The sequence below is a fragment of the Hemiscyllium ocellatum genome, chromosome 7, assembly GCF_020745735.1.
Source record: "Hemiscyllium ocellatum isolate sHemOce1 chromosome 7, sHemOce1.pat.X.cur, whole genome shotgun sequence".
Taxonomy (NCBI): domain Eukaryota; kingdom Metazoa; phylum Chordata; class Chondrichthyes; order Orectolobiformes; family Hemiscylliidae; genus Hemiscyllium; species Hemiscyllium ocellatum.
In genome coordinates this window covers 114341826-114357529 of record NC_083407.1, presented here as the reverse complement: position 1 = coordinate 114357529, position 15704 = coordinate 114341826, and the positions used below count along the sequence as shown (strand labels likewise).

Genomic DNA, 15704 nt, shown 5'->3' with positions numbered 1-15704 from the left:
CAATCAGGAACCTAGTTAACAAGGTCAATCATGATACCTTTCTATTCAAATACCCATCAAGATACCTTTTTTTATATGTTATAATTGTACCAGTCTTCTCCACCTCCTCTGGCAGCTCATTCAATAATGCATCACCCTCTGCATTAGAATGTTGCCCCTCAGGTCCCTTTTAAATCTTTTCCCTTTCACCTTAAATCTATGCCCTCTAATTTTGGACACCTCCCTTGGAGAAAGACCAAGACTATTCACCCTATCCATGCCCCTCATGATTTCCTCTGACACAGCAAGGGAAATAATCCCAGCCGATTCACCCTCTTTCTATAACTCACACCCTCCAATCCTGGCAACATCCTTGTAAATCTTTTCTGAACCCTTTCAAGTTTAAGGTCTCTTTCTTATAGCAGGGAGACCAGAATTGAACACATATTTCAAACAGTGGCTTAATCAATGTTTTGTACACCCACAACATGACATCCTAATTCCTATACCCAGTGCACTGACCAATGAAGGCCAGTGTGCCAGATGTATTTTTCACCACCCTGTCTACCGCGATTCAAGGAATTATGCACCGGCACTCCAACGTCTGTTTGTTCAGCAACACTCCCCAGGGCCCTACCATTAAAGCCTAAGTCCTGCCGTGATTTGCCTTTCCAACATGCAGCACCTCACGTTTATCTGAATTAAACTCCTTCTGCCACTCCTTTACCGATTTGATCAAGATTCCATTGTACTTGAGGCAACCTTCATCGTTGTCCACTACATGACCAATTTTGGTGTCATCTGCAAACTGAGTAACCATACCTCCTAGGTTCTTATCCAAATTATTTCTATTAATGATGAAAAACAGTGGCCACAGCACTTTTCCTTGTGGCACTCAAAGAACATTACAGCACAGGAACAGGCCCTTTGCCCTTCCAAACCTGTGCCAAACCATATCCTTTATCTAAATCTGCCATCTCTTTTCTAAGGATCAGTATCCCTTTGCTCCCTGCCCATTCATGTGTCTGTCTAGCTACATCTTAAATGACACTATCGTTCTCCTTCCGACTACCTCTGCTGGCAAAGCTTTCCAGGCACCCACCACCCTCTGCGTAAAGAACTTTCCATGTAGATCTCCTCAAAACTTTTCTCCTCTCACTTTGAACTTGTGATCCCTTGTACTTGAGTCCTCCACTGTGGGAAAAATCTTCCTGCTATCTACCCTGTCTACACCTGTCATGATTTTGTAGTCCTCAATCAGGTTCCCCCTCAACTGCCTTCTTTCCAATGAAAATAATCTGAATCTACTCAACCTCTCCTCATAGCTAGCACCCTCCATACCAGGCAACATCCTGGTGAACCTCCCCTGCACCCTCTCCAAAGGTGATTCCACTGGTCACAGGCCTCCAGTCTGAAAAGCAATCCTCCACTATTACTTTTTGTTTCTGGTGACTTGTTTTTCGATTGGCCTGGCTACTAGTTTTAGTTTTTAATATCTCCAGATTTATTTTGTTGTATCTTTGCATTTTCAATGGGTTTTGAATTGCAGATTTAGGAGAGTTATTTAAACGTGGGAAGAACATGGTGTTGAAGAGACAATTTAAAGCATTCCTGTAAACAATCAGTCTTCATCTCTGGACTGAGACTGAGATTAGTTTATTTTAGTGCAAATATGATTTACAGTTAGATTGTTAGATGGTTTGATTGTTAGATATTTTGAAAAATACAATATTAAATTTATGATTAGCAAAATTTATGATGAACACGTGTGTGTGTGCGTGCATGCATCCCCATGTTTGCTATCCAATTTTATTAAGCATGAATGAATAAAGCTTGTGAGTAAACTGCTCCATCTGCTAGCCCACATGTAAGGTAGTACACGAAAGTTGTAGGATCAATCTCTGTGCTTGTCTGGGGATGAATGGTGCATGACTCCATAGTTGGGGGACAGATAGGAGGTTCTGTGAGAAAGAGAGAGAGAGACTCACAGTTCGTGTGTTGCCTTCCAGGTGCCTGGGTTCGTGATGTCTCTGATCGTGTTTTCAGGATCCTTGAAGGGGAGGGGGAGCAGGCCCAAGTCATGGTCCACATAAGCACTAACAACATAGGTAGGAGAAGGGATGGGGATTTAACGCAGACATTCAGGTAGTTAGAGTAGAAGCTTAGTGCTAAAACAACAGAGTTGTTTTCTCTGGTTTGTTGTCCTTGCCACCTGCTAGTGAGGCAAAGAGTAGGGAGAAAGAGAAGTTGAACGTGTGGCTACAGGGATGGTGCAGGAGGGAGGGTTTTGGATACCTGGATAATTGGGGCTCATTCTGGAATAGATGGACCTTCTCCAAACAGGATATTCTACACCTGAATCAGAGGGATACCAATATCCTAGGGGAAAATTTTCTAATGCTCTTCAGGACGGTTTAAACTACTTCAGCAGGGGGATGCGAACCTAAATTGTAGTTCCAGCGTCCAGGAGGTTGAGAGTAGTGAGGTCACACATGAGGATTCAAGGTCACAAGAATTCACCAGGAAACGGGAAGGTGGTTTGAAGCATCCGGAATAAAGTGGATGAACTTGCAGCATGAGTTGGTACCAGGGACTTCCATGTTGTGACCATTTTGGAGACATGGATAGAGCAGGGGCAGGAATGGTGGTTGCAGATTTGGGAATTAGATGTTTCAGTAAGAATAGAGAAGACGGTAAAAGATGGGAGGTATGGCATTGTCAAGGATAATATTACGGTGGCAGAAAGGACATTTGAGGACTTGTCCACTGAGGTAGTACGGGCTGAGGTTAGAAACAGGAAAGGAGAGGTCACACTATTAGGTTTTTACTATCGACTTCTGAATAGTTCCAGAGATGTAGAGGAAAGGATGGCAAAGGTAATTCTGGACAGGAGTGAGCGTAACAATGTAGATGTTATGGGGTCTTTAACTTTCCAAATATTGATTGGAAATACTTTCTCACGAGTACTTTAGATGGGTCAGTTTTTGTCCAATGTGTGCAGGATGGTTTCCTAACACAGTATGTAGAAAAGCCATCAAGGGGCAAGGCCACATTGGATTTGGTACTGGATAATGAACCTGGCCAGGTGTTAGATTTGGAGATTGGTGAGTACTTCAGTGATAATGACCACAATTCGTTAATGTTTACTTTAGCGATGGAAAGGGATAGGTAAATAATGCAGGGCAAGGGTTATTGCTGGGAGAAAGGCAATTATGATGCAATTAGGCAAGATTTAGAATGCATAGGATAAGGGCGTAGAAGGATGGGTTAGTAAATTTGTGGATGATGCTAGGGTCGGTGGATTTGTGGATACAGCTGAAGGATGTTGTAAGTTACAGAGGGACATGGATAAGCTGCAGAGCTGGGCTGAGGAGTGGCAAATGGAGACTAATGTGGAAAAGTATGAGGTGATTCACTTTGGAAGGAGCAACAGGAATAAAATGTACTGGACTAATGATAAAATTCTTGATAGTGTGGATGAGCAGAGAGAATATGGTGTCCATATATATAGATCCCTGAAAGTTGCCAGCCGGGTTGATAGCGTTGTTAAGAAAGCATTTGTTGTGTTAACTTTTATTGGTAGAGGGATTGAGTTTCGGAGCCATGAGGCCATGCTGCGGCTATACAAAACTCTGGTGCGGCCGCACTTGGAGTATTGTGTACAGTTCTGGTCACTGCATTTTAGGAAGGATGTGGAAGCTTTGGAAAAGGTTCAGAGGAGACTTTCTAGGATGTTGCCTGATATAGAGGGAAGGTCTTATGAGGAAAGGTTGAGGAACTTGAGGCTATTTTCATTAGAGAGAAGACGACTAAGAGGTGACTTAATCGAGACATATAAGATAATCAGAGGGTTAGATAGGTTGGACAGTGAGTGCCTTTTTCTTTGAATGGTGATGGCTAGCACGAGGGGGCATAGCTTTAAATTGAGAGGGTGATAGAAATAGGACAGATGTCAGAAGTAGTTTCTTTATTCAGAGAGTAGTAAGAGCTTGGAGCGCACTGCCTGCAACAGTAATTGACTCAGTAACTTTAACAACATTTAAATTGTCATTGGATAAACATGGATGAAAATGGAATAGTGTACGATAGATGGGCTTTTGGTTAGTTCCATTGGTCAGCACAACATGGCAAGCCGAGGAGCCTGTACTGCACTTTTCTATGTTCTATGATTCATTAGTGATCTATACTCAAGGCATCTCAGTTGCAGTCTAGTCTCAGCAATTCCTACTCCATTGTAGCTAGGGAAATGCAAATTGGGGGTGAGCAGATTATGATACCTTCTATGTTTAATATCCTGTGAAAATTCATGTTTTGGACTCTCTCACAATGAAATGGCCATTACAATTTCTGACACTTAAGAGGGAAGTAAAGTAAGGAGAAATAATATAGGGGAAGTGATGACCTAGCTGGACTGTTATTCTGGATACCCAGATAATGTTATGGGACGAGGGTTCAAATCCTGCCATGCCAGATGGTGGAATTTGAATTCAATGAAAATCTGAAATTAAGGGTCGAATGATGACCATGAATCCATTGTCGACTTCGGAAAAATCCGTCTGTCTCACTCATGTCCTTTTGGAAAGGACATTAGACCACACTTGGAATATTGTGTTCAGTTTTGGGTTGCCTCGTGTGGAAGCTTTAGAGAGGGTGCAGAGGAGGTTTACCAGGATGCTGACTGGACTGGAGGGCATGTCTTATGAAGAAAGGTTGATGGAGCTAGGGCTTTTCTCACTGGAGTGAAGAAGGATGAGAGGTGACTTTGTAGAGGTGTGCAAGATGGTGAGAGGCACAGATAGAGTGAATAGTCAGAGACATTTTCCCAGGGCAGAAATGGCTATCACAAGAGGGCATAAATCATGATTGGAGGAAGTTTCAGGGAAGATGTCAGGGCTTGGTTCTTTACACAGAGAGTGGTAGGTGCATGGAATGCACTGCCACCGGTGGTAGTAGAGTCAGATACATTCGGGAAATTTAAAGGACTTTTGGGTAGGCACAAGGATGATAAGAAAATGAAGGGTATATAGGTTAGTTCATCTTTGAGTAGGATAAAAGGTTGGACAACATCAAGAGCCAAAGGGCCTGTACTGTGCTGTACTATTGTATATTCTATGTCAACTTCCTGGTCTGGCCTACAAGTGACTCCAGACCCAAAGCAATCTGTTTGAATCTTAATAGATCTCTGGGCAAGTAGGGATAGGCAATAAATACATGCCTAGCCAGTGATGCCTCTTCCTGTTAATGAATAACTTCCGACCCATTGTCTCAGCCTGCTCCTGCCCCACCGAACTCATCTCCCAATACCTCGACACGGTCCTGTCCCCTTTAGTCCAAGAACTCCCCACCTACGTTAGGGACACCACCCACGCCCTCCACCTCCTCCAGGATTTTCGCTTCCCCGGTCCCCAACGCCTTATTTTCACTATGGACATCCAGTCCCTGTACACCTCCATCCCCCATCACGAAGGACTCAAAGCCCTCCGCTTCTTCCTTTCCCGCCGCACCAACCAGTACCCTTCCACTGACACCCTCCTTCGACTGACTGAACTGGTCCTCACCCTGAATAACTTCTCTTTTCAATCCTCCCACTTCCTCCAAACTAAAGGAGTTGCCATGGGCACCCGCATGGGCCCCAGCTATGCCTGCCTCTTCGTAGGATATGTGGAACAGTCCATCTTCCGCAACTACACTGGCACCACCCCCCACCTTTTCCTCCGCTACATCGATGACTGTATCGGCGCTGCCTCGGGCTCCCACGAGGAGGTTGAACAGTTCATCAACTTTACTAACACCTTCCATCCCGACCTGAAATTCACCTGGACTGTCTCAGACTCCTCCCTCCCCTTCCTAGACCTTTCCATTTCTATCTCGGGCGACCGACTCAACACAGACATCTATTATAAACCGACTGACTCCCACAGCTACCTGGACTACACCTCCTCCCACCCTGCCCCCTGTAAAAACGCCATCCCATATTCCCAATTCCTTCGTCTCCGCCGCATCTGCTCCCAGGAGGACCAATTCCAACACCGCACAGCCCAGATGGCCTCCTTCTTCAAGGACCGCAGATTCCCCCCAGACGTGATCGACGATGCCCTCCACCGCATCTCCTCCACTTCCCGCTCCTCCGCCCTTGAGCCCCGCTCCTCCAACCGCCACCAAGACAGAACCCCACTGGTTCTCACCTACCACCCCACCAACCTGCGCATACAACGTATTATCCGCCGCCATTTCCGCCACCTCCAAACGGACCCCACCACCAAGGATATATTTCCCTCCCCTCCCCTATCAGCGTTCCGCAAGGACCACTCCCTTCGTGACTCCCTTGTCAGATCCACACCCCCCACCAACCCAACCTCCACCCCCGGCACCTTCCCCTGCAACCGCAGGAAATGTAAAACTTGCGCCCACACCTCCACACTCACTTCCCTCCAAGGCCCCAAGGGATCCTTCCATATCCGCCACAAGTTCACCTGTACCTCCACACACATCATCTATTGCATCCGCTGCACCCGATGTGGCCTTCTCTATATTGGTGAGACAGGCCGCTTACTTGCGGAACGCTTCAGAGAACACCTCTGGGCCGCCCGAACCAACCAACCCAATCACCCCGTGGCTCAACACTTTAACTCCCCCTCCCACTCCACCGAGGACATGCAGGTCCTTGGACTCCTCCACCGGCAGAACACAACTACACGACGGCTGGAGGAGGAGCGCCTCATCTTCCGCCTGGGAACCCTCCAACCACAAGGTATGAATTCAGATTTCTCCAGCTTCCTCATTTCCCCTCCCCCCACCTTGTCTCAGTCGGTTCCCTCAACTCAGCACCGCCCTCCTAACCTGCAATCCTCTTCCTGACCTCTCCGCCCCCACCCCACTCCGGCCTATCACCCTCACCTTGACCTCCTTCCACCTATCCCACCTCCATCGCCCCTCCCCCTAGTCCCTCCTCCCTACCTTTTATCTCAGCCTGCTTGGCTCTCTCTCTTATTCCTGCTGAAAGGCTTATGCTCGAAACGTCGAATTCTCTATTCCTGAGATGCTGCCTAACCTGCTGTGCTTTGACCAGCAACACATTTGCAGCTGTGATCTCCAGCATCTGCAGACCTCATTTTTTACTTTAATGAATAACTAGTCATTCACTATATGGCAGCTCTCGTACCAGAGTGTACTTGCCATTTGCCTATTCATCCAGAGTATGATTATTGTTTTCCTTTTACTTTGACACTCTTATAAATTGCCCGAATGAATGCAAGACAAAAACTTAGATAAAATGTGTCTTTCGAACAATATTCAAGTTTGGTAGTTTTGAATTACTACAAACTAAACAGTTCAAGTGTAAACATTCGGAGAACTGAAGGTTTATATAAATCGTAACATTATGGCAGCCTGTGAAAGTGGCAGACAAGTGGATAAGCTTTTTATATTAAAAAATTGTATGGGATTCTGGACTTTATTAGTAAGAGAAATAGAGTACAAAACTTTGAAATGTTTTCTAAATCCCTGATTTTTTCCCTGTGGAAAGACGAGAAAAACATGGATTGACCCTCCAATAGAAGAAAAGGGCAAGGAGAAGTCTTCTGATTAAGAGGGGATTTGATAGCTGAGAAAGTTTTCTGAGTGGGAGAAAGGTCTAGAGGATGTAGATTCACAATAGTTCCCAGCTGAATTAGTGTGTAGACAAGAATTTTTTTTTGTGCAGTGATTCATTATGACCTGGAACACCCAACCCGGGAAAGCAGAATGAAGTAATGCTAACTTTTCCTAACCAGAAAGAGGGAAAACTGTCATGCTGATCTCTGCTGTAAATCATTGGGATGGATGGAGCTCTCGTCCATTTACTGCAATTTGCTGGGGAAATCCCATTTTTTTTGGAGCACATTAAATTGGCTTCTTGTGAGCTTTATTTGTCTGAATACTTGGTGTTGGTATTCATCAAAGAGAGGGAATTGGTAGAGAATGATGTGAGGGATGGGAGAGTGTTGAATTTCTAAGACAAGTTGCTATTAAAAGGAAGAGGTGTAGCGTACCTTTAGAACGTATCAAGTTAGATAAATCCATGGGTCCTGATGGGATCTATCCCAGAATATTGAGGGAGGCAAGAGATCCAATTACTGGAGTATTGACAGACATCTTTGTATCCTCTTTGGCCACAGGTGAGATCCCAGAGAGCTAGAGAATAGTCAGTGTGATCCCATTGATTAAGAAAGGTAGCAGAGATAATCCAGGAAATTACAGGCCCGTGAACCTTTGGTTGGTGGTAGGGAATTTATTAGAAAAGATTCTCAAAGGGACAAGATCTGCAACAATTTAGAAGCAAATGGACTTCTTAGCAATAAACAGCATTGTTTTGTGCAGGGGAGATGATGCCTCACTAACTTGATCAAGTTCTTTGAGGAGGTGACGAAGATGATTGAGGGAAAAGTGGTTGATGTTGTTTACATGGACTTCTTTCATGAGGTCCCTCATGGCAAACTGGTGTAAAAGCTGAAGTCACATGGTGTCAGGGATGAGCTGGCAAGATGGATACAGGACTGGCTCAGTCATAGGAGACAGAAGGTAGCAGTGGGAGAATGCTTTATGGGATGGAGGGCTGTGACTAATGGTATTCCACAAGGATCAGTCCTGAGGCCTCTGCCGTTTGTGGTCTACATAAATGATTTTGAGGAGAAAACAGCTTGTCTAATTAGTCAGTTTGTGAACGATACAAAGATCATGGAGTTGCAGACAGGAGGATTGTCAGAGGGTATAGATCAGTTGGAGGCATGGGCAGAAAAATGGCAAATCAAGTTTAATCCGGACAAACATGAGATGATGCATTTTGGAAGGTCAAGTAATGGTGGAAATTAAACAGTGAATGGCAGAGCCCTTAGGAGTATTCATATGCAGATGAATTTGGGTGTGCAGGTCCACAGATCACTGAGGGCTGCAGCGTTGGTAGATAAGGTAGTAAAAATGCCTGTGGCCTGCTTGCCTTCATTGGAAGGCGTATTGATCGACAAGTTATGCTGCAGCTTTATCGATCTTTAGTTAGACCACACTAGGAATATTGCATACAATTCTGGTCCCCACACTACCAGAAGGATATGGATGCTTAGGAGAGGGTACAGAAAAGGTTTACCAGGACGTTGACTGGGATGGGGAAATTTAGCTATGAAGAAAGGTTGGATAGACTTGATTTGTTTTCACTGGAACAAAGGAGGTTGAGGGGTGTCCTGATAGAAGTTTATAAGATTGTGAATAGCATGGATAGAGTGGGAGGTATGAGGTTTTTACCAGGGGAGTGGAGTCAGTTCCTGGAAGCAATAGTTTCAAGGTTTGAGGTGTGGAAGTAGTTTAAAAGGGATGTGCGAGGCAAGTTTATCACATGAAGGGTGGCAAGTGCACTGCCAGAGCAGGTGGTGGAAGCAGACACAATAACAGCATTCAAGAAGCACCTGGATAAATACATGCATAGGAAAGGATCCTGTAAGTGAAGACGTTTTAGTATGGAAGGGCAAAATGTATCGGTGCAGGCTTGGAGGGCTGAAGGGCCTGTTCCTATACTGTATTGGTCTGTGTTCAAGTTGCGTACATTACTTTTTAATTGTCCATTTGATGCAATGGAGAAAGTGAGGTCTGGACATGTTGGAGATCAGAGTCAAAAAGTGTGGTACTGGAAAAGCACAGCAGGTCAGTCTGCATCCAAGGACCAGGAGAATGAATGTTTTGGGTATAAGCCTTGATTCTTGATGAAGGGCTTATGCCCCAAACGTAGATTCTTCTGCTACTCGGATGCTGCCTGACCTGCTGTGCTTTTCCAGTGCCACACTTTTCGACATTTGATGCAGTGCACAACTGAGACAACCCCTGCTAAGTAAAAACATCATATTTATTGCAAAAGAGACTGTTTTATCCTGCAGTTCTATATCATTAAACCAGGAGTTCTTAAACTAGGATATGAACCTCGTTTGAGTCACAAGGCAGCATTTTGGTTTCGTCAGCTCTGAGGTGACAAAGCTTGTGTGTTTTGACAGCTGTGAGGCTCCTTGGAAGTTTGTGCCTTTTGCCTTGAGAGCCATACAACTTCAGTCTGTAAAAAAATGTTTTTTTAATTCAATTTTTTTTTCCCCTCTGGGCGGCACGGTGGCACAGTGGTTAGCACTGCTGCCTCACAGCGCCTGAGATCCGGGTTCAATTCCCGACTCAGGCGACTGACTGTGTGGAGTTTGCACATTCTCCCCGTGTCTGCGTGGGTTTCCTCCGGGTGCTCCGGTTTCCTCCCACAGTCCAAAGATGTGCGGGTCAGATGAATTGGCCATGCTAAATTGCCCGTAGTGTTAGGTAAGGGGTAAATGTAGGGGTATGGGTGGGTTGCGCTTCGGCGGGTCGGTGTGGACTTGTTGGGTCGAAGGGCCTGTTTCCACACTGTAAGTAATCTAAAAAAAAATAAAAATCTACTCTGAAAAAACTCTCTAGGTCATGCCCACACAACAATTCTTTTCACTTGCCAATGAACACCTGCTCTGTAACCCCCTTCTACCTCCAAATTTTCATTTTCATAAGATCACATGAAATCTGAGGCATTAAAGTGGAGTGACTTTGGAAACAAATTATGGGGACCAATACAATAGATTATCTGGTAAAAATAGGTGGTGGAAATAGATTCAGTAGTGATTTCGGAAGAGAGTTGGATAAGTACTTGAAAAGGAGAGCATGTTAAAGCGATAGGGTAAGAGTGAGGAAGTGGATCCAATTGGATAACTCCAGTAGAGAGGCAACGTGAACAGTATGGTTTCCTGTAATGTATTGTACAGTGTTTTAGTTCTAAGTCGTGAAACGCTGCCCAAGGAACTGTATATTCCAGCATTGAGAAATGGCAGTTTTAGAAATTAGAGAAATTTACATTTAATGGCCAATGCAGGTTCATGCTTTCAAGTACTTATACTATCCTTCTCTTACCTTTCCATGATTCAACATTGTTTTGGTTTTAAATGCATATAGCTTATTGTTTGCTCTAAATATATTATGATGGCTTAACTGCCTGAAGTTCTGATTTTAATAAGGTTGTTTTTGGGACTGTTGATAGTTGGGTTAACAGCATAGATTTATTCTTAGTTTTGTTTCCCCCCATCCAACCAGTTAGCCTTCACTTCTTGGTTTTGAAGGTTGTGTGTCAGGCTCTAAAGACTTGAGCATATAGTCTAAACAATTGCTATAGAGAATCCTCCATTGTCAAAGGTCCTGTCTTTCTAATGACGCATTAAACTGAGAAACCATGTCTGTTGGGCGTAAAAAAAATTCTCATGGCTTTATTCAGAAACCAAGTGCGTTTTCTTATGTTCAGTTCAGCATTTATCTCCATAAAAGACGTAAAACCAGATAATTTGATGTTTTTAAATCTCTTACTATTTGTGAGATTTGTTTTTCATAAAATGGCTGCTACTTTTTTATAGTCATCAACATTATGAGAATGTTAAAAGGGTTAATTACTTTCTTTGTTTAGTTTGGGCAATTCATGCGAAAATGCAAGAACTTTGTGAAAATCATGAGGTTAAGGACAGGATGCATTTTTAGTTAAATTATCAATATAGTGATACCGATTATCCAACAACTTGCAATTCAGTGGCCTATCTCTTTATCATAAGTTGCTGGCTAATTTTCATGTTAAGATCAAGGTGCATTGATTTTATCTCACGAATTATGACTCAATGTGTCAGGAAAGAATGAGTGTCGAACAAGGCATAAAAAGAAAACAAGCTCCAATTAACATATTTTGTCATGCATGCAACTATCTAGGATGTTTATTTGTATAGTTGAGAACAATTATTTAGCATTAACGTTGTGTTTCCTTCTTTAAAGATTCTTTCCTCCTCCCTGACTGACATTTCTTATTGCGGTGCTGGTGAATCTTTACCAAGAACAGATTTAAATTTAGGTAAGAGCATGTTTTGACAGGATGGTGTTCGATTAGTGCGGGTCAGATCTTCAATTTGCCTGCCAGTCGTCTCGCAGTATTTCTTTACTTCTTTTTGTCCTTATCATATGTAAAGTTTGAGCCTGTAGCAATTAGATACCAGAGACCAGGCCACTAACCAGTCTTCATGCCATTTTAATAAATGCTGCAGACCTGCAACCTGTCAGTTTTGCTGATGCCAAAACTTCATTTTCTATCGCATGGGAACAAGGGTAACACAGCTCACAGCCTATAATTCTGTATTTTTCCATTATCATAGGTAGTTTGTGGGATTCCCTTACACACTCTCCTGCCCCATTTCCACATTTGTCCCCCAACCAACCTTGAATAACATGCCCTCCTGTCTTTAGACTTTATCACTCCAATTGAATCCATTATTCTCATATGCTTCTGTTCAATGTTAATCTCTACATTTTTACTATTCTTAGTTTGTCATCAGTCTCGACCCAACCTCCCCATCCATGCTGAAATGAATGAGGAGGAGCTGGATCTTGACCTTTGGGTTGATGCACCATAAATTTGTGGGCGGCACGGTGGCACAGTGGTTAGCACTGCTGCCTCACAGCGCCTGAAGACCCGGGTTCAATTCCCGACTCAGGCGACTGACTGTGTGGAGTTTGCACGTTCTCCCCGTGTCTGCGTGGGTTTCCTCCGGGTGCTCCGGTTTCCTCCCACAGTCCAAAGATGTGCGGGTCAGGTGAATTGGCCATGCTAAATTGCCCGTAGTGTTAGGTAAGGGGTAATGTAGGGGTATGGGTGGGTTTCGCTTCGGCGGGTCGGTGTGGACTTGTTGGGCCGAAGGGCCTGTTTCCACACTGTAAGTCTAATCTAATCTGTGGGCTGGGACAGGTAGACAAAACACAACAAAGGAACACACTCTGGCCCTCCTTTTCTTTTAGAAAAAACATTACCTATTTGAATGTGTAGGGTGAGGGGCAAAGATAGCCAGAAAGCTTGTTAAGCTGCAGAGTTGTACACATACAGGATGCTACAGTGAATGTATATTTACTCAGCAGGAAACATCTTAGGAAACAGAAACGCAGTTTAGAAAGAAAGACAATATAACCATTAAGGTGTTTTAAATCTTTGTAGAATGTGTGAGGTTGCACATTTGTTAATCAGATTTGCCTGCTAGAGAGCCTTGGTTTCCTGTAGGTGCACTCATCAAATTGAGGAATGTTAAAGATTAGAAGATGAGATTTCAGACACATTAGTGCATAATGTTAAATACTTCCATTGTGTCAGATTAGATACATAACGAGGTTCCCTTTAATTTGCCATAGTGAGTTTCACTCCTCAAACCTGGAAGAGAATCCTGTTGTGTAGCAGTGTGATATCTTTTCCATTTAAATTAGATTGCCAACTGAATCATTTTTGTTGCCTACAGAGAACAAAACTAAAATAAAGAAGTCTAGTTAGCATGGTGTTGGAAGTCAGTCATCACAGCTACAGAGCATTACTGCAGGCGTACTCACAATAGTGTCGTAGGCCCAGTCAGCTTCCACTGCATCACCCATTACTTTCCCTTCATCATAAGTCCAGGGACGTTACCTGGTTGCACCATTTGTGACTCCTCAGAACATGAAACTCAATGAATGGCAAGACATGAGGAAGCTGAAGAACAGAGGGATCTTTTGTCCACAGACCTTTTATGGTAACAGGGCAGGTTAATAGGCTAATTCGGAAGGCACAGGGGATACATGCCTTTATTCGTCAAGGCTTAGAATATAAGCGCAGAGACGTTACTTTGAAGTTGTATAGGACTTTGCTTAGGCCACAACTGGAGTGTGTAGTTCTGGTCTGTGCACAATAGGAAGGTTGTGATTGTGAAGGATGCAGAAGAGAGACACCAGGATATTGCCTGGAATGGAGCATTTCAGCTATGAAGAGAAGCTGTGTAAGCTCCAGTTACATACTTTTGAACAGAAATGGTTGAGTAGGGACCTGATAGAGATGTATAATATCATGTGAGACATGGACAGGGTGAATAGGAAGCAACAGTCTTCCTTCGTTGAAGCGGTCACTGCTTCCCAGTGGTTGCTCTGTCAGCTTCTGACGTAGGCTGTTTCAGACGGCAAAACCTACTTCATGGATCCTAAGTTGTTCAGGATCAAGTCCTTTCCAGAAAAAGGTATATTGACCTTGCTCGTCCTTTAGTTGCCCTTCTCCAGCTCTGTGGGTCTCACTCAGAGCAATGACGTCAAAGATGAATTTTTGGAGTTCCCAGGCAACAAAGGCAGTTCTCCTCTCTGGCTGATCAGACTTTGGGTTATCAATCGGAGTTTGTATATTTCAGATTCCAAATTTCATAGTTTCACTTCTCGATGTTTTTCGACAGTATAATGGTGATCCCTCTGGTTTTCCAGATAGGTTGGGGTGAAGCAGACTATTTTTAGGGCCCCTTTTCTAGCCCCCTCCCAGTTCAGGATGAGCAGAGTGGATCATAATTAGGGCTGTTCAGACTGAATACTGCTATCAAACTTACCTGCTTCTGTCCAAAAGTTGAGTGACTGAATCAAGTATTCACCGCTTTCGTGCCTGTTCTTAACTAGAAGCTTCCAGCCCTCACATTGCCTGCTCCCGTTGCCCTCCCCCCAAAAGGCTTGAAGAAATAGCCCACTGAGAGAAGATGTCTGTGTGTGTATTTGTTTAAAGTATATTTGATGTTGCATTCCAAGAAGTACACGATACTTCACAAACTGATTCCAATGGCATGGAGCCCACGTTGATTGGAGCTGATGGATTTGTTGCAGCCTTCGTCCACCTTCACAGCTGTTGAGTTTGAAGTAACATCATCTGCCTGTTCCACAGTTGAGGTCTTGGTTGGATTATTCTTTTGTAGAGGCCTCACCCTCGACCTTACCACCATGGGTGACCCTCCCAGGAGCAAAGCTTCAGAAGACATCGCTCATGTGACCTCAGGACCAGACAAGGTTCTCCACCACGACAAGGTGACAATCTGTGGAATAGAGAGTGGAATCTGGAAAAGAACAGCAGGTCAGGCAGCATCCGAGGAATAGGAGAATTGATGTTTTGGGCATAAGCACTTCATCAGGAATGTCGATTCTGATCTCCAGCATCTACAGTCCTCACTTTCTCTATCTGACAATCTATGGAGACAATCCTTGACTCTGCAAATCCAGTTTACAAGATGACCAACAATCAGCTACCAAAAGGAAACGCTATCAGGAACGTAAGGCTGCAGTCCAGAGAAGCACCTGAAATCTGAAAAACCAATGGTGGAGGAAGAACGTTCAGGATATCCAACAACTAACAGATGCCAAAGACGCTCGAAGCTTCTTCAGCGCAACTAAAACTATTTTTGACCCATCCACTCACAGTCAAGCGCCTCTCAAAAGCAAAGATGTTTCAACCATCCTGAAGAATAATGCTGACATCAATTCTAGATGGAGGGAACACTCTAAAGATCTTCTAAATCAAACCGGCCCACTGACAGTAATGTGATCAACATTCCAGAACAGCCCATTGACGACTCCCTAATCAAAATACCAATACATGAAGTCAAGAAATCCATCAAAACCTTGAAAACAACAAGGCCACTGGACTCGATGGAATACCTGCCACGGTCTACATAATTGAAGGTAACCTGCTCCATGACCAACTGCATCAACTTCTCATCAAGATCTGGATAAATGAAGGCAAACCAGCAAACTTTAGAGACTCAGCAATCATTACCATCTACAAAAGGAAAGGTGACCAATCTGAATGTGGAAACTATCATGAATTTCCCTGTTGCAACAGCCGGAAA

The 15704-nt window shown here is 43.9% G+C and overlaps 1 protein-coding gene across 1 annotated transcript in view; it reads left to right on the top strand.

Annotated features, from left to right (window-relative positions):
• The window catches only part of senp2 (SUMO specific peptidase 2), a 138626-nt gene that overhangs the window by 31287 nt on the left and 91635 nt on the right, over window positions 1–15704 (top strand). The window contains exon 4 of the mRNA XM_060827688.1: window positions 11821–11896. Within this exon, the coding sequence (XP_060683671.1) occupies window positions 11821–11896 (76 nt within the window). The remainder of the gene's footprint in view (window positions 1–11820; window positions 11897–15704) is intronic.